The sequence below is a fragment of the Erinaceus europaeus genome, chromosome 3, assembly GCF_950295315.1.
Source record: "Erinaceus europaeus chromosome 3, mEriEur2.1, whole genome shotgun sequence".
Classification (NCBI taxonomy): Eukaryota; Metazoa; Chordata; class Mammalia; order Eulipotyphla; family Erinaceidae; genus Erinaceus; species Erinaceus europaeus.
Genome location: NC_080164.1, coordinates 116,008,095 through 116,027,949, shown reverse-complemented (window position 1 = coordinate 116,027,949; position 19,855 = coordinate 116,008,095). Strand labels below are relative to the sequence as shown.

Below are 19,855 nucleotides of genomic sequence, written 5' to 3'. Positions count from 1 at the left end.
GTGAAAATAGCCTTATGCATAGCTACAGTCATATATAAATTAATGCATGACTGTGCTTCAATAAAACTGTATTTACAAAAGTAAGTGGTGAGTAGAATTTGGTCCATGGTCTGTTGACCTCTGCTCCAAATGAAAGTCAATAGACCAAAGGACATAATATCTTTTTATTTCCCAGATGTTGCCAGGTCTCACCACTTCAGGCTGACGTCTTCAGAGAATTAGAAAAATGTACAGAGAAACCAAGGCACCATTGAATGGAACTTCCTCCATTGCTGTAATGTTTCCATGTAGTGCACCAGGAGCTTGAACTTGGATCTAGCACATGGCAAAGCAGGTGTTTTACTAGTTGAACTATCCCAACTAGACCAGGATTTAATAATTAGTTTTAAAGTGAGCATATGCAGTGTCAAAATAGAAAATTAAATTGTTGTCTATATCAGTACCTGAAACATAATTATTAGATTCAAATTATATTTACTCTCAAATCTTTTGACATAGTTGAGTGGATCCTTTTGGTCATGAAGAAGGCAGATTGGTGCTTTTGTTTTTTGTTAATTAAAAGTGAGACTTTGCATTTTAATAGTGTACATAAGTTTTCAGGCTTAATTAATTACTTGACAAGTAATTAATATAAAGTTATTTATAAATAATGAATATGTGCATACCAATTCAAGTTGGAAACTGCTGGCCATTAATTTGTTTTTATTTTTAATCAATAGTTCCTTTGATTTGCCTTACATCTATCATATTTCAGTGACAATGGGAAGCTGCCAGAACTATTTTATTGTTTGCATCTGTGAAGTGTCTCAAACCTCCACAGATGTAGCTGGCACATTCACATACCAAAAAAAGGAAAAAATTAAATATTGATCTTAAAAAGCCATTAAAGCACATCATGGTTATAATCTTCTATAGCCGTTGCTGTGCACCAGTTCAACCTAACAAATGCTGAGGGAAGCCTCTCATTCTTAGAAATGGGCCTTGTGCTTTGCTCAGAGTAGTCGTTAACCTGTATAGGCATGCAATGAGGAGAAGCTAATCATAGTCTTGCAAAGATGGCACGTACCAGGATTTTCCCAAAAGAACAACCTATAAGCAAACGCACTAAACTCCCTCAAATTGTCCTTTCCTCCCTCCTCCACATACTCAGGGGTTCTATTTGCACCCAGATGGTGTCACTAAATCCACTTTAGAATAATACTGAAATAATTCCCTCTGCTATGCTTTCAGGACAGAGAATTGCAAAGAAGTCCTGTGCAACTTACTGGGCTGTTCAGACTGAACATTCTTCCTCTGATGTTCCTTTGTGGAACAAGAAGTTTCTGTAGTGATGTAGTCATGGTGCTACACATGGATTTTTTTTTTATCATGCAAACCCAGAAGTTCAAGATGCTTGCTTTTCAGAGAAAGACTATTCATCTACTAGGATACTAAGATTCATTGTACATTCTAGGTGACTGCCACATGTTTTGGTCAGCAGCATGTAAGTAAAGCAGCCCTGTAGGATAGCATTTGTGAGACCTGCATCCCGGGCTCTTTCATACTTACACTCCTCATTTCTGATTCAATAGCATCGGGTTTATTCAACATTCACTTGGCTTAGTATGAGAAGATAATAGGAATAGATTTGTACTAAAGGGGAAAAAAAAGACCCGCCTTCCCTCCCGCCCTTATTTGATTCTCTTTTGGCCCACTAACCATTAACTCACCGTTATCTATATATTAAGAATAGTATGAGGAGGCAGCCAGAAAAGGGGATAAGAAGGTGTGCAAAAAAGGGGGTTCTGGGAGGGTGGCTTCAGACCGTGTCATCGGTGGAATGTGAGTTACATGGATACATGTGTATGTACCCAGACTCATCAGCCTATATATACTTAAGAATGATCCAATTAGCTGCCTAAATTTTAACCATATCACAAGTGATATATTTTATGAAATATAATGAAAATAATCTTTTTCACAACTTCTCTGGTTTGTGTGATCTTTGCCACTCAAGAATGAATGGAAATTATGAGGCTCAGTGAAGGGAAAAGAGAGAGTGAGGCCTATAAGGCAGTATTATTAGAAGCTAAAAAACCAAAACAACAACAACAGTCCATAAAGCAAAGAGGTGGGAGGTGGCCCTGGAGTGAGGTACCTGCACCACGCAGAGACTAGAGTCTTTATCAAGAGCTCTGCTTAGCTTTTTATAAAAGTCCAGGTGGGTGTTTCACAGGCTGTGCCTGCCTGAATTCACCTTATCAGTTCCTGTAAGGGTCATTCTGATCTTTGAGTCACAATCTTGTCTTCTGCACAACTGGGTGTGTGGTGATGCCTGTAGCTTCAGGAGTATTATCCATTTGACTCATTGAAACATCTTAAACATGGTGTCTTTTGATGACATAGGAACCAGAAAGCTTTTGATTTTTCTCTCTGGGACCCTCTCCCTGCCTATAGCCATAATCCCTTTGTGCCTCAATCTTACAGGAAAGTTTGAGGCATAGTTTTATTGTTATTGTTCTTTGGTTTTGAAAGGTGATTCTGTCTCTCCCAAGGCTTTTGCTATACAGTCATCCTTGAGAAGATTATCTAAAATTCAGTCAGCCTGGGCTTCTCTTTGCAAGGTGGGCAGAAATGTGAGATGCCTATTGTATTCTATATAAGGATGCTTTCTTATCCTTGCTTCCCCTTCCAATCTCCATATTCATGACCAATTGTTTTAGTATAATTTTCTGCATTGCATCTTTATTCCTCAACTATCTGCAGTGCACAATAAATTTCCTTATGTACATGTCTGTTTCTGACCAGTAAATCTATCTCTGCATCAACCCCACAGACCTTGCCTTACTATGGCTTTGTGATACATCCCCCCTTCCGCCCTCCTCTCCCCCGTAAACCCTTGATCATCAGGAATATCATACATTCTTGTCCTGTCATCCTTAACTTTTCAAAGTCTCTACTATCTCGATGTAATTTTTCCCCCTTTCTATTTAGACCATACTGTGGGGTGTTCCTTAAATTTACTTAAAAGTTCCCATAGTAAACTATGGAAATCTCCAGTGTGCTTTCCTGCTATAAACAGGTCTAAGCTTTGTTCCAGTATTCTTTAGGCCAGCCTTTAAAAAGGAAAGTTCTGGGGGTCGGGCGGTAGCGCAGCAGGTTAGGCGCACGTGGCACAAAGCTCAAGGACTGGCGTAGGGACCCCAGTTCGAGCCCCCAGCTCTCCACCTGCAGAGGAGTCACTTCACAGGCGGTGAAGCAGGTCTGCAGGTGTCTATCTTTCTTTCCCCCTCTCTGTCTTACCCTCCTCTCTCTGTCCTATCCAACAACTAACAACATCAACAACAATGGGAACCAAAACAGGGCTGCAACAACAAGGGCAACAAAGGGAGAAAAAAAAAAAGGGTGGCCTCCAGGAGCAGTGGATTCGTGATGCAGTCACTGAACCCCAGCAATGACCCTGGAGGCAAAAAAAAAAAAGAGGAAAGTTCTGGATCTCAGACGACAGCAGATGGCAGTGGCAACTTCAACTCATTTACTTCCCTGTTTGGCTTCTTTCTCATTGTCTTTGCTCTCAATTTCTCTTTGCCTTTTTGTGGCATCCTAGTCATGCATTTTAAAGATATTTTGTTTACTTCATTTAACCCTTCTGACGAGTCTTGTGTTGCTACTGGTTCTCAGTATATCTAATCATCCCTATTGCTAGGATGGCTTTTTGTGTCAGTCACGGCTTTACAATGATTGAATCAAATGACAAGATTGTGTCTTGCGCATAGTAAACATTTAACAGAAATCTATTTAATTTAACTGAATAAGAGTTTGACTGGGTTTTACTGATGCTGCCTTTTCATTCCCAAAGAGTTTTCTTCAAGATTTTCTGATATTGTCACTACTAGGAAATATTTATTTCTAAAATTGTGCAAAATTATACAATCGTCCAGATTTACAGAAAAGAACATAATTTAAACCTTTTTTTTTACCACCAACATTAAACAAATATTAATACAGTGTCAGATTTTCATGACCCCGTTTTTTTTTTTTTTTCCTTTCTATATTCTACCAGAGGTTTGCTCAGCTCTGGCTTACAGTGGTATGGGGGAGGGGGGGCCCTCTCTCTTCCCAAAGAATCTTGTTATTAAAGGGTTACCTGTACAGTTAAACACATGAACAAACATACAGGCTCAGAGTAATACCAGAATGTATACATTTTCATCCTCAATGGAAAAAGAAAGATATATGAAAAATGGCCTTGATAACCATCTATATCAAACACTATTGCAGACAAGAAAACAAAACAAAACAAAACTGAAAAACACCAAACATTTGTTTTCCTGCTTTTCCTTTGATGCAGTTTCAGTCTTGTCTGATACACTTTTAAGTGCCTTCTTAATAGCATCTGATCTACTTTTTCGACACACTAGTTGGCATCCTGAAATCGCTCTCTCATTACCACTCATGTTCATGGAGAACAGTTCTTTGTACAGTGCTCTTAAACCATGGTCGCAGTGCCCAGTTTTCTTAGGTCAGTGATTACAATGGTTGTATAATAAAACTGCATATCATTTTATTTTATATATTTAAAAAACATCATAGTATAGTAACCTTCATATCCTTTTTAATATAATTTTTAAAACTTATCTTTATTTATTGGATAGAGACAGGTAGAAATCAAGAGAGAAGGGGGTGATAGGGAGGGAGAGAGAAAGAGAGACACCTGTAGCCCTGCTTTACCACTTGTGAAGCTTTCCCTCTGCAGGTGGGAACCAGGGGATCGAACCTGGGTCCTTGTGCATTGTAACATGTGCACTCAACCAGATGCGCCACCACCTGGCCACCTTCATATCCTTTTGAAACTTGCTTTATTTTATTTTTTTATATTTATTTATTTATTTTCCCTTTTGTTGCCCTTGTTTTTTATTGTTGTTTTAGTTATTATTGTTATTGATGTTGTTAGATAGGACAGAGAGACATGGAGAGAGGAGGGGAAGACAGAAAGGAGGAGAGAAAGATAGACACCTGCAGACCTGCTTCACCACCTGTGAAGCGACCCCCCCCCCCCTGCAGGTGGGGAGCCAAGGGCTAGAACCAGGATCCTTATACTGGTCCTTGCACTTCAGCGCCATGTGCACTTAACATGCTGTGCTACCACCCAACTCCCCGAAACTTGCTTTCTTTTCCCCACTCAGCATTATGCTTGAAAATGTACCTACACTGATACTTTGAACTCTTAATTTATTAACTGCAAATCCTGTATTTTAGTTCTGTTATAAATCATATTTTATTTAGTGGTCTCTTTATGCTACAGTAGACACCTTGGCAAATGCTAGAAGAAGAAGTAGACACCTTTGTATTTATCCTTTTGAAAATATACTTGAGATTTAAAATATTAGATGTTTCGAATTAGTAATGCTTTAGGGTAGCAATGCTTCATTTTACCTTGCTAAGATATCCAGTTTTATTTGGAATGGGTTTGGTGTGTTGCACCAAAGTAAAAGACTTTGGGGTGAAGGGGGAGGGTTGAGGTCCTGGAACATGATGGCAGAGGAGGACCCAAAGGAGGTTGAAGCGTTATGTGGAAAACTGAGAAATGTTACATGTGTACAAACTACTGTATGTTACCGTTTACTGTAAACCATTAATCCCCCCCAATAAGTACAAAATTACTTTTAAAAAGGATATCCAGTTTCTTATGTTCAACTACAATTATGCTGACACTGATTGTTACCAAAGATAGATCATGTTTTCCCTTGTTTTATGAGGTAATGTTTATAGTTTGTGAAAATACTTTGTATTGGTCTACAAAAGGATTATGCTGAAAATATAAAGTGTATGACACCTTGGGTAGAGTTCAAATTATGTCACCATCACCATCAAATAATGAATAAATAGGTGATCTGAAGATCTGTCCTCTCTTCTTTCCTTCTATAGGTATTTATGAGCCTCCATTTATTGTACTACTGCAGTGAACCTACTTTGGATGTGAAAATTGCCTTTTGTCAGGTGTGTGTTCCTTACAGGTAAAACAAGGTACAGTATGCTCCCTTGTATTTCCATTTCCCATTTCATTTTGCATATGTTCCTCACTGAGTTAGTATTTATATACTAGCTTAAGGAGTACAAGTTAGTTGCTCATGTGTGAGGCCTGAGTGACACATACACACACACACACACACACACACACAAGTGAAAATTTAAAGGAGTCCAGCAGTAGTGCAGCAGGTTAAGTGCAGGTGGCACAAAGCACAAGGACCAGCATAAGGATCCCAGTTCGAACCTAAGCCCCCAGCTCCCTACCTGCATGGGAGTCGCTTCAAAGGCAGTGAAGCAGGTCTGCAGGTGTCTCTGTCGTCCCCTCCTCTCTCCATTTCTCTCTGTCATATCAAACAACGATGACATCAGTAACAACAATAACTAAAACAGTAAAACAATAAGGGCAACAAAAAGGAATAAATATTTTTTAAAAAGTGAATATTTAGATGCTTTACGTTTCTTAGTTCATCTAATTGAATGTGAATTAAAATATTCTTTGTAATGGCTATAAATACAGTAATTTATTACTTTTTTTTGCCTCCAGGGTTATTGCTGGGGCTCAGTGCCTGCACTACAAATCCATTGCTCCCAGAGGCCATCTTTCCCATTTTGTTGCCCTTGTTGTTGTTGTTATTGTTATTGTTGTCACTGCAGTTGTTGAGTAGGACAGAGAGAAATTGAGAGAACAGGGGAAAACAGAGAAGGGGAAGGAAAGATAGATACCTACAGACCTGTTTCACCACCTGTGAAGCAACAGCAGGTGGGGAGCCAGGGGCTTGAACCAGGATCCTTGTGCTGGTACTTGTGCTTTGTGCCATGTTGCTAACCTGCTGCTCTACCATCTGGTCCTCCACGTTTTGTTACTATTAACCAGAGCACTGCTCACTGCTAGTTCATGGTGTTGTCAGGGACTAAACCTGGGACCTCTGAGCCTCAAATATGAAAGTCTGTTTGGATTAGCTGCTATACTGTTTCCCAGCTCTACCTCTTTTTTAAAAATACTTATTGGTTGATTGGTAAGAAGTCAACCAGAACATCACTCTAGCATATGCTGTGATGGGAATCGAACTTTGGACCTCACATACAGAAATCTTGTATTTTACCCACTGACTCCACCTCTGTCAAAACAAGCCTTTACCAACTGTGCAGTGATTTCTTATTACATCTCACTAATACTTAATATTTCTTTTTACATCCTTAACATGAGACTGTAGACATCAGAATAACTGGTCTCTGTGAGATTGTTTTTTTTTTTTTTTTTATGAGTGATTACTGAGTCATAAGTGCTTTGTACACACATCTGGTAGCATGTACACGGTGCCCAGTTTGCTTTTTGAAGCCCAGTGCTACCAGCAGCTGGCTGAACTAAATAGTAAAGCTCAAAACCAATCATGACAAAGACATCTTTTAGCCTATAATATGCAGCAAGAAGGCAGAAGCCAGCATTAATAGTCGGCATGAACCAGAAAAGAACCTGCCTCCCTGTTCTTATACAAACTTTCTTAAAAAGGAGATTACTGGGGACTGGGCAGTGGCGTGACCAGTTGAGTGCACATGTTACTATGCATAAGGTAGTTTCAACTTAAGCTTGTGGTTATGGCTTGACTAGTAGTGCTCCCTGCTTCACTCTCAGTAATTGCTCTCTGAGTAATAAATTCAGTGGCAATCCTACTTGTGCCCTAAGCAGAGAAGTTATAGTTTTTCTGCAGTGGCTTTTGTTTCATCTTTTTACTGGACTGTGCCTTGAAAAGAGGATATGCATCTATTGATATAATACTTATGAAATAATTTTGTACCATCTCTTATTTTAGTCTACTTCTTTCTGATTCTAGAAGTAGTAAGATGTTTTTATTATAGAAAACATAAAAGTGGGAGCCAGGCTATAGCACAGCAGGTTAAGCACACATGGTGCAAAGCGCAAGGACCTGAGGAAGGATCCCGGTTCAAGCAGCTCCCCACCTGCAGGGGAGTCACTTCCCAGGAGGTGAAGCAGGTCTGCTGGTGTCTGTCTTTCTCTCTCCCTCTCTGTCTTCCCCTCCTCTCTCCATTTCTCTCTGTCCTGTCCAACAATGACAACATCAATAATAACTACAACAATAAAGCAACAAAGACAACAAAAGGGAATAAGTAAATATAAAAATTTAAAATAAAAGAAAAGAAAAAGAAAACATAAAAGTGTATAAAGGGAAACAAAGTATTGATATATCTACTCTTCCCAAGCATATTTAGAACCTGTTGGCTCAAAATACAGTTTTTTAAAAATAGTATTTATGGGGTCGGCTGGTGGCACACCTGGTTGAGTGCACATGTCATAGTGCACAAAGACCCAGGTTTGAGCCCCGGCCCCCACCTGCAGGGGAAAAGCTTTGCGAGTGGTGGAAGCAGGTCTGCAGGTGTCTCTCTGTCTCTCTCCCTCTCTATTTCCCTTCCTCCTCTCAATTTCTGGCTGTCTCTATCCAATAAATAAGTAAAGATAATAAAATTAAAAAATAGTATTTATTTATTTATTGGATAGAGATAGAAAGGAATCAGGAAGGAAGGGAAAGACAAGAGAGACACTTGCAGCACTGCTTTACCACTTGTGAAACTTTCCCTCTGCAGGTGGAGACTGAGGCCTTGACCCTGGGTCCTTAGGCATTGTAATGTGTTCTCAACTGAGCTCACCAGCACCTGGTCATAAAATGTCTTTTTGAAAGAAAAAATTACACTGCTCTGGTTTATGTGGTATCAGGTGTTAGGAAGCTGCATGCAAATGAGTACCGCACTCTCCCACTGAGCCCGCGCCCAGCCGCCAGGGTGAGACCTTCTATAGGAACTTGGCATGTGCTACATGCTATGAAGGGACTGATCTGCTTTCTCTCCCTGATCTCTGAATGTTGTGCGGGAAGTTTTAGTTTTCCTGTTAATTTCAGATAATTTCTCTTCTCTTATGAAGGCATGTATGCTTTTTCATTTGACTGGAAATAATGATCAAGCATAATTTCAAGTTTTTTACTGCATTATTGATTTTGCTTTCAGCCACTAATCCCTTAGAGAAGCTGTGTCTGAACCAAGTCAGTATAAAAGTGATGCAGATGTTAGGCTGTAACCCTCCTTAGAGAGTGGCTTGGAGAATCAAAATGGGGAAAACACACTCTTAACAAACTCTAGCCCACAATGTCATTAAGTAGCATTGATCACATATTCGTTTTCAGAACCCATGTAAGTAAACTCAGATTAAACACAAGCCTTTCTCCCATAAAAGAATTGTAGATATTGTTTCTTCAGACTTTAGGTAGCAGTGTTGAGTGACATCATAGGACAACTAGGTCTGCTGGCTGTAACTGTGAGAATGAATGGCACCGTATGATAATGTAACAAAAACAGAATCACCGCATTTGGCAGACACTTTTTTAGTTATCCCAATGACAGTACCAAAAGACTAGTCAGTACACTGGCCAATAAGCTTTTTGGCGATGCTAATTAATCCAGACCACGCAGTTAAAACAGAGCAATGTTAGACATATCTGACTTGAACTATGTGAGCTGGTTTGTCTCAGCTGAGACAGGTCAGTGCACCTTCAGTTAAACCTGGCATAGAGTAGGCTCTCAACAAACGAACAAAGGGTTGGGACCAGACTCTATATCTCTAAGCAGCGCTTAAAAATCCAACTTCTTGAAAACTGTGTATTTTAAGCTTGAATTGTATTGTGTTCAGTTATGTTCAAATTCTAGACTGAGAAAATTGGTAACATGAAAGCTTGTGAAGGAGCACATGCTATTTAATCTTTCTCTTTATTTTTATAGCTTTATTATTATTATTATTATTATTATTATTATTATTTGCCTCAAGGGTTATTGCTGGGGCTCAGTGCCTGCACCATGAATCCACTGCTCCTGGAGGCTATTTTTTCCCCTTTTATTGCCTTTGTTGTTTTTAAATCATTGTTGTGATTATTATTATTGTTATTGTTGTCATTGTTGGATAGGACAGAGAGAAATGGAGAGAGGAGGGGAAGACAGAGAGAGGGAGAGATAGACATCTGAAGAGCTGCTTTACCACTTGTGAAGCGACTCCCCTGCAGGTAAGGAGCCTGGGACTCGAACCGGGATCCTTATGCTGGTCCTTGCGCTTTGCGCCATGTGGACTTAACCTGCTGCATTAACGCACAACCCCCTAAAGCTCTATTCTTTTTTTTTTTATTTAAGAAAGGATTAACAAAACCATAGGGTAGGAGGGGTACAATTCCACACAATTCCCACCACCCAATCTCCACATCCCACCCCCTCCCCTGATAGCTCTCCCTATCCCTCTGGGAGCATGGACCCAGGGTCATTGTGGGTTGCAGAAGGTAGAAGGTCTGGCTTCTGTAATTGCTTCCCTGCTGAACATGGGCATTGACTGGTTGGTCCATACTCCCAGTCTGCCTCTCTCTTTCCCTAGTAGGGTGGGTCTCTGGGGAAGCGGAGCTCCAGGACACATTGGTCGGGTCTTCAGTCTAGGGAAGCCTGGCTGGCATCCTGATGACATCTGGAACTTGGTGACTGAAAAGAGAGTTAACATGCGAAGCCAAACAAATTGTTGAGCAATCATGGACCCAAAGCTTGGAATAGTGGAGAGGAAGTGTTAGGGGGTACTCACTGCAAACTCTAGTGTACTTCTGCTTTCAGGTATGTATTTTGCAGTAGTTTACAGATACGTGTGAACATATGCTCTCTCTCACAGAAACTGGTGTATATCTAGGTTTTGGGACTTTGTTAGAAAGTGAACCACCTGAGATGGAATTAGAGTATACTATGAAAGGAAAGGTCTCACCCGAGTAATGAAGCTGAAGGGTTGTCATTCCACACGTGAAGTCTCTGGACAGTATGAAGTGAAGCATGTTGAGGTGGCAGTCGTTCTGTTGGTTAGGTTGTGATCGGCAGATGCAATATTATTTGATATGGATTGGGAGAGGCATACGGGAAAGTGGGCCCTATCCAATGGTTCCAGGACTGGGGGAAGTAGAGGCTCTATAGTGTAGATGTGAGGTTCCTGCTGTCTTAGGGATCCAAAAGACAATCGATAGTTAATGTTATCATCACCCCTGCAAGCGTCAACCCGGCTTTGACCTAGCACGTTATGATTGGGCCCTCCTCAATCGCTATCGAACAGGCCATGGCCGGTGTGCCGCTATGTTCCATCGCTGGGGAGCCAGAGACGACCCGAACTTCCCCTGCAGCTACAGACAGACTATGACCCACATAGTCAACGACTGCCACCTCTCCAGATTCAAAGGAGGTCTCTAAACTTTACATCAGGCTCAACCTGACACTGTTGACTGGCTACGGAAGAAGGGCAAATGATAGAAGAAGATTTGGTAATTGGGTTAACTTTGAAAAGTCCTTTTGTTAGGGTTTGCTGTACAGTACCCAGTATCTTGTATATATCTGTGCTATTGATTGCTTCTGATCTACTTGGTCTAGGATTTTGAGAGAGTCTGCATATCAATTACACAGCCTATATATTGAAAAGATTCAGTTTGTGTTTTGAAAAACTTCGAGACAGAATTAAATTTCCCCCTCTCGTATTAATTAACTAGTGATTTATATGACTACATTTTACTAGGAGTGTACATAAACACCATTCCCACCACCAAAAGACTGTGACCCATCCCTCCCACCCACTCCCACCCCCCACTGGCCCAGGAAGCTGCATGTCTACCCCTTACCTCAGGGTTTTTACTTTGATGCCCTACTTACAATTTGGTCAGGTCCTGCTTTTAGTTTCCCTTTCAGATCTTCTTAGTCAACTTCTGTTGATGAGTGGGATCATCCCATACTCATCTTTATCTTTCTGACTTAGCTCACTTAACATAATTCCTTCTACCTCTGTCCAAGATGGGTCAGAGAAGGTGGGTTCATTGTTCTTGATAGCTGCATAGTATTCCATTGTGTATATATACCACAGCTTTCTCAGCCACTCATCTGGTGTTGGGCACCTGGGTTGCTTCCAGGTTTTAGCTATTATGAATTGTGCTGCTATGAACATAGGAGTACACACCTCTTTTTGGTTGGGTGTTATGGAGTCCTTGGGGTATAACCCCAGGAGAGGAATTATTGGGTCATATGGAAGGTCCATGTCTAGCCTTCTGAGAGTTTTCCAGACTGCTCTCCACAGAGGCTGTACCAATTTACATTCCCACCAGCAATGAAAAGGGTTCCTCTGTCCCCACAACCTCTCCAACATTTGTTGCTGCTGTCCTTTTTGATGTATGCCATTCTCACAGGAGTGAGCTGGTATCTCAGTGTTGTCTTAATTTGCATTTCTCTGACAATCAGTGACCTAGAGCAGTTTTTCATATGTTTGTTAGCCTTTTGGATCTCCTCTGAGGTGAATATTTTGTTCATATCCTCTGCCCATTTTTGGATGGGGTCATTTGCTTTTTTGGTGCTATGTTTGCTGAGCTCTTTATATATTTTGGTGATTAGTTTCTTGTCTGATGTCTGGCATGTGAAGATCTTCTCCCATTCTGTGAGGGGTATCTCTGTTTTTTTAATAGTTTCTTTGGATGTGCAGAAGCTTTTCAATTTGATGTAGTCCCATTGGTTTGTTTCTGCTTTAGTCTTCCTTGCAATTGGGTTTGATTCATCAAAGATGTCCTTGTGGTGTAGGTGGGAAAGTGTTTTACCAATGTTTTCCTCTAAGTATTTGATTGTTTCTCGTCTGACATCTAGGTCTTTGATCCATTTGGAGTTTATTTTTGTTTCTGGTGAGATAAAGTGGTTCAATTTCATTCTTCTGCATGTTACAACACAGTTTTCCTAGCACCATTTATTGAAGAGAGCCTCCTTTTTTCCATTTAGTGCTTTGGGACCCCTTATCAAAGATTAGATGTCCATAGGTGTGGGGGATTTATTTCTGGGCTTTCAATTCTGTACCACTGGTCTGTGTGCCTATTTTTGTTCCAATACCATGCTGTTTTGATGATGATGGCTTTATAATATAGTTTAAGGTCTGGGAGTGTGATGCCTCCATTTCTGTTTCTTTTCCTCAAGATGGTTTTGGCAATTCTAGGTGTTTTCAGGTTCCAGATAAATGATTGTAGTGTTTGTTCTATTCTCTTAAAGAAGCTTGGTGGAACTTTGATGGGTATTGCATTAAATTTGTATATGGCTCTGGGGAGAACATTCATTTTGATGATATTTATTCTTCCAATCCATGAGCATGGGATATCTTTCCATTTCTTGGTATCAGTTTCTATTTCCTTGAGTAGCGACTCATAGTTTTCAGTATATAAGTCTTTCCCTTCTTTGGTCAACTTTATTCCTAAGTATTTGATTGATTTTGCTGAAACAGTAAATGGGAGTGATTTCTGGATGTCTTCTTCAGATTTAGTGTTTGCATAAAGAAATGCCACTGATTTTTGTACATTGATTTTGTAGCCTGATACCTTGCTATATTGCCTAATAACTTCCAGTAGTTTTCTGCTGGATTCTTTAGGTTTTTCTATGTATACTATCATATCATCTGCAAATAGTGAGAGCTTGACTTCTTCCCTTCCAATCTGTATTCCTTTGATTTCTTTCTCTTGCCTGATTGCTATGGCAAGAACTTCCAATTCTATGTTGAAGAGTAACGGTGACAGTGGACAGCCCTGTCTAGTCCCCGATCTGAGGGGGAATGTTTTCAGCTTCTGTCCATTGAGTATGATGTTGGCTGTAGGTTTGCTATATATAGACTCCACTATCTTGAGGAATTTCCCATCTATTCCCATTTTTTGTAGAGTTTTGAGCATGAATGGGTATTGGATTTTGTCAAAGGCTTTCTCTGCATCTATTGAGATAATCATGTGGTTTTTGGCTTTGCTTTTATTGATGTGATGAATGACATTGATTGACTTATGGATGTTGAACCAGCCTTGCATTCCTGGGATGAATCCCACTTGGTCGTGATGAACAATCTTTTTGATATGTTGCTGTATCTGGCTGGCGAAGATCTTGTTTACTATTTTGGCATCTATGTTCATCAGAGATATTGGTCTGTAGTTTTCCTTTTTTGTTGTGTCCCTATCAGCTTTTGGTATCAGGGTGATGTTGGCTTCATAGAAGGTGGAAGGGAGTATTCCTGTTTCTTCAATCTTATGGAAAAGCTTAAGAAGTATCGGACTGTTTCCTGAAAGTTTTGTAGAATTCATTTGTGAAGCCATCTGGTCCAGGACTTTTGTTGTTGGTAAAGTTCTATTCTTTTTTTTTATTTTTTCTTTTTCCCTTCACAGCACTGGAACTGAGGGCTTCTTTTATTTTTAATACTTATTTATTTATTTTCCCTTTTTGTTGCCCTTGTTGTTTTTTTATTGTAGTTTTTGCTGGATAGGACAGAGAGAAATGGAGAGAGGAGGGGAAGATAGAGAGGGGGAGAGAAAGATAGACACCTGCAGACCTGCTTCATAGCCTGTGAAGTGACTCCTCTGCAGGTGGGGAGCCGGGGGCTCGAACAAGGATCCTTCACTGGTCCTTGCGCTTTGCGCCACGTGCACTTAACCCACTGTTCTACTGCCGAACTCCCGGTAAAGCTCTATTCTTTAGCTCACTTTATTACTAGAAGTCTTATCACTATTCTAAATTATTTTATTTGAATTAGTAAATGAGTTATTAAAATATGTTTTTGAGTTGGACAAGGCTCAACTCATATTAATTGGCACCGAAAATTAATAGTTCTAAAACTTTGAGCCAGTTTAAAGTTCTGTATATATGCCACTTTCCTCATTTTTTGTTCATGTTAAATGTGTTTAACTTAATATCACATTTAGCTTAAATAAGTAAGCACTTCATTCAAATTCACCTTTCTATTTCCCACTGCCTTTTTGAGAATTCATATCAAAGAAATACTAAGAAACATTTTTTTCATCAGTGATTTCAAATATTAGATTCATTGTTGTTCTATCCCAAAGTTATTATAGGATGAACTATCAAATGTATTTTTTTCTTGGATTTAAACTCTAAAAATGTTTTACCTTTTCTATGAACTGTTATGATATAATCTGTGAAATCAGTAAATCAGAAATCACCACTTAGTATGTTTGGTTTTGTTGTTGTCATTATTTTTTTCCTTGGGCTTTCTTGAAGTCTGGCATTGTTTTGTGCTCAAGGCAGTAGATATTCATAATTTAAGTCTTTGAGTAAAACTGTCATCTCCCAGCCTGCTTTATTTGACATCCTTAAAACTAGATTTAATGGTTTTATTGTTCCTCTGTCTTCTACTGTGAGCTTCACAAATCCTTTCTGGAACCACACAGAATATAAATAATAAATGAATGAAAGAACAAAATGACTTGCTCAGTGTTCCATGGCTATTAAGTACAAACTTCATCCAGACTATGTGCTATTTTCAACTCCATCATTCAAAAGAAACTAAGGAAGCTTAACCTCTAAAAATTCTTAAACCTCAATCTTTCCTGCTCACTAAGTGATTGGCCATAACACAGGACAGTGATGAACAAATCACAATGGGGAGGGAATGTTTGTGGAATATAAATTGTTAAGTATGAGCAAAAGTCAGTTAGGGCCTTGGATATCTTTAGGATAAGAACAGTCATATGGGTTATTTTTCATGGCCAACTCCATAACTAGAGGCCAGCAACTGAACTCACTACAGAGGCTCATCACACATGGCCTTTTCTTCTGGGGTTGTAGAAATTGCATTCTTTTTACAGAACAGATTACATTCAGATTTTCTTATTGCTTACTGAACTACCATAGGCTGCAATTTTTTTTTTTCCATTAGTTAAAAAACTTTTTTCTTTTGACAAGTGGGATTTGGGAAGTAAATGAGCTTGCTTTGAATTTTTTCAGAGAAAATTCTATTACAGTCACATAGAAATAATTGCTGTCGGGAGTCGGGCAGTAGTGCAGTGGGTTAAGTGCACGTGGCACAAAGCACAAGGACCGATCCCCACCTGCAGGGAAGTCGCTTCACTAGCAGTGAAGCAGGTCTTCAGGTGTCTATCTTTCTCTCCCCCTCTGTCTTCCCCTCCTTTCTCCATTTCTGTCTGTCCTATCCAACAACAACGACATCAACAACAATGACATCAATAACAACAACAGTAATAACTACAAGGGCAACAAAAGGGAATAAATAAATAAATATTAAAAAAAAAAGAAAGAATTGCTGTCAGGGACTGGGTGTGGTGGCACAGTGGGTTGAGCAAACACGTTTCCATGTGTAAGGACCTAGGTCTGCTTTCCACCTGCAGGGGGTCTCGTCAGGAGTAATGAAGCAGGTCTGTAAGTGTCTCTCTTTCTCCCTCTCTATCTCCCCTTCCCATCTAAATTTCTTTTTTTTTTGTCCTATCAAATAAAACAGAAAGGGAAAAAATAATTGTGGTCATTTAATATTCAGGTGAGGAATGAGTTATTTTTAAAAATCATTTGAATAAATTGAATAGACTTATAGATTATTATTATTTTGAACAATATTGGCCTCCCTTTGGTTGGTGAAATTTTACATCTGTATTCTCTGAGATCATGGTTCTCAAAGCATGGAGCTTATCAGAAAGACAAACTTCTGGTTTCTTTCCTGCCCAGTGAAATTAGAAACTTTATAATGGGACTAACCAGTTTGTATTTTCCAAGATCCTTAGGAAATTCTGATTCTAAAAACTTCTGTATTTCTGTCTTAAACTATTGACCACTCATGGCTTTTCCAATATGAACTGCTGGATCTTCTCTTTGTTTTATATGACTGGATCTATGGAAATACTAAAACAAGTAACTGGAAAAAAATGTTAGCATTCATAATGCATGCTTACTAGCATATTAGTAAGATTTCATAGAGAAAAGTTTCCAATGACAAGTATGACTACATGTTAATTAGGGATAAAATGTACTACAGTAAATCTGTTCTGAGCTTATGCCAACATGATCTCAGTTTGTAAGGTTGAGGCACAGATAAAAATCAAGGAAATAATACAACATATTTAATACAACATATTTGCTATCAAAGCTAGTTATGAATATTTCTGATGCTGTTACCTATATTACTGCTTACTATTTATAATAGCTTCCAGTTGATTTTAGAGAATTTTTTAAATCTTATGCTCCGAAGTAGAAAGAAAAGGTCACTGAGTAAAATTTATTTTTTAGAAAGGTGGGGAGCTGACTTGGTGGCATCTGGTTGAGCGCACATGTTACAATGCAGAGGGGCCTCGGTTTGAGCCCCCCTAGTCTTTGCAAGTCGTGAAGCAGTGCTGTGTCTCTCTGTTTTTCTTCCTCTCTAACATTCTCTTCCTGCTTGATTTCTCTCTGTCTCTATCCAAAAACTAAAGATAACAAAAAAAAGTTTAATTAAACAATGTTTAAGAAGAAACTAAAACTCTTATCATGCTGCAGAAACAATGTGCCTTTAGTTGCACCAGGGAACATCATTTAAAAATTTTTTTTCTTAACCTTTATTTATTTATTGGATAGAGACAACCATAAATTGAGAGGGAAGGGGGAGATAGAGAAGTAGAGAGACAGAGAGACACCTGCAGCACTGCTTACCACTCGCAAAGTTTTCCCTCTGCACGTGGGGACTGGAGGCTCGAACCTGGGTCCTTGTACATTGTAACATGTATACTCAACCAGGTGTGCCACCACCCAGCCCCGGGAACATCCTTTATAACTGTCTGAAGTATAAAATTCAATTGCTGTAGCACACACAAATGGGAAACCAGAGTCCTTGCTAGGACAAGGATTATCCCAGACTTCAAATTCAAATGCCTGAGTGACCCTGCCAATCCAGACTGAAGGACTCAGTCTTACTATTCACATGGGTCAAGTTAGTCAAAGTGTATAATGAGGTAAAGCATCCCTTCCCAGCAATTGTATATACTCCTGGAAGGTGCCCTGTAATTTTACCCAAGACTCAGAGCAAGTATACTAAGTAGACTACAACTAAAATGTCTAGAGTAGAAATGGTCTGCACTGTGAAGAGTAGATCTGGGTACTATGGTTAAGGTAGGGACCATTTCAATGACAACGTTCTTGTTTCTGTTGTTATGTATACCTATAATCTAGTTTCTAAACGCTGGTGTAGACACCTGGAATAGATTTACATTGGCCTAATACTGGGTACTCTTCCAGTTCTATGTTTCACTGACTGCCTCCTGGATTTCAGACTTCTTGCTATTATTTGCATACTACCTAAACTTTCCACCTTCCATCCAAACAACCTAATATGTAAAAGAAAAAAAAAAGGGGGGGTATTGTTGGGGCTCAGTGACTGTGTCATTTTACTGTTTCTGGCAGCCATTTTGTCGGTAAAAGAGACGCTTCCTGAAGCTTCTTCCCTGTAGGTTGGGGCTGGGAGCTTGAACCCAGGTCTTTTCACGTAGGCAAGTGTGTGCTCTCTGGGTTAGTTACCATCTGGTCCTGTCCACTCTATTCTTCAAGTATTGTGGGAATGTGCTGGCTCCCTATCCAGCTCTTAAAAATAAGAAAATGATAGAACATTTGAAATATTTAAAAGCTAAGCTTCCAAAGACTAAGAAAGTGGCAGGTTTCAGAAGAATGTCTATTTGAACTAAAATTGTTCAAAATTTTTGTTTTTTCTTGAGAATGAGAAAGTCCACTCTACTCATATATATGTTTTTAAAATTAAAGCTATACATTATTTTATATCTCAGCTCTTTCAAAAAAATCTCTGAATCTTCCTGATACATTATTATAATGAAGATCAGAGGTCACATCTCTGAAGAATGTAGTGTGGTCTCTGGGATAAATGTGCTCAACAGATATTTGCTCTATAATGACTGGTGCACCTGGTTAAGTACACACATAACAGTGCACAAGGACCTGGGTTCAAGCCCCTGGTCCCTACCCGCAGGGGGAAAGCTTCACAAGTGGTGAAGCAGGGCTGCAGGTGTCTCTTTGTCTCTTGCCCCTCTCTATATCCCCTCCCTTCTCCATTTCTCTCTTTCTCTATCCAATAATAAACCTTTTAAAGATAGCTTTTAAAATTTTAAATGTTTTTCATAAAACATTTCAGAAAAGAGGCCTCCTAGATAGTTCACCTGTCAGTGACCTAGGTTCAAGCCAGCACACTCCGTACTGGGGAAAGCTTTTGTGCTGTAGTATCTTCCATCTTTCCCTCTGTCTGGTCATCTCTGTTTCTCTCTTTCTGCCTGAAGAACTTTGCTTGGGGTGGTAAGGAACAGGTGATGAAAACGAAAATTTAGAAAAGATAAGTCTAATATTTTCTACTACATGTAGGTATAATATTGAAAACATTTTTTCTTTGCATTTTAAGCACTTTTACTCCCAAAATATTTTACATGGCAAGTATGCATAGCATTTCTTCATTAATAGTAGCAATCATTCTAACCACAAACTTGTCTAGGTCTCATTGTTATTCTGGTTGTTCACTTGTCTCATGTTTTCGTTGTTTTTTTCACAGGGATTTGATAAACAAGTGGATGTGTCATATATTGCCAAACATTACAACATGAGCAAAAGCAAAGTTGACAACCAGTTTTACAGTGTGGAAGTGGGAGACTCAACCTTCACAGTTCTCAAGCGCTACCAGAATCTAAAGCCAATTGGCTCTGGGGCTCAGGGAATAGTTTGGTAAGTGTAATGCATTTAAGTTATATTTTGCAAGGGAACATGCTGTGTATGTTGACTAGCTGCAAAACACAGAAACAAATAATTAGCATGAGTTGGTAGGGGGGAATACATCCTACTTTAGAGAATAAAATTGGGAGCATTAATTTGTGAATCATTACCCATTAGCTAACAATAGGATTAGTTAACATTTTTTTTTGGGGGGGGGGTGTTTTGTTTTACTGCACATACACACAAACCCTTACACATTTTAGAGAAACCAGGGGAACAAAAGACTTTTTAA

General features: G+C 39.3%; 1 protein-coding gene across 14 annotated transcripts in view; it reads left to right on the top strand.

Moving 5' to 3' along the window:
• The window catches only part of MAPK10 (mitogen-activated protein kinase 10), a 302,017-nt gene that overhangs the window by 157,319 nt on the left and 124,843 nt on the right, over positions 1 to 19,855 (top strand). For 11 of the 14 annotated variants that reach the window (XM_060187751.1, XM_060187759.1, XM_060187756.1 and 8 more), the window contains 2 exons: positions 5,908 to 5,979; positions 19,406 to 19,575. In XM_060187751.1, coding sequence (XP_060043734.1) covers positions 5,908 to 5,979; positions 19,406 to 19,575 — 242 coding nt within the window. Of the gene's footprint in view, positions 1 to 5,907; positions 6,007 to 19,405; positions 19,576 to 19,855 lie in introns of all 14 variants that reach the window. The other 3 variants (XM_060187761.1, XM_060187760.1, XM_060187762.1) reach the window with 2 other exon arrangements.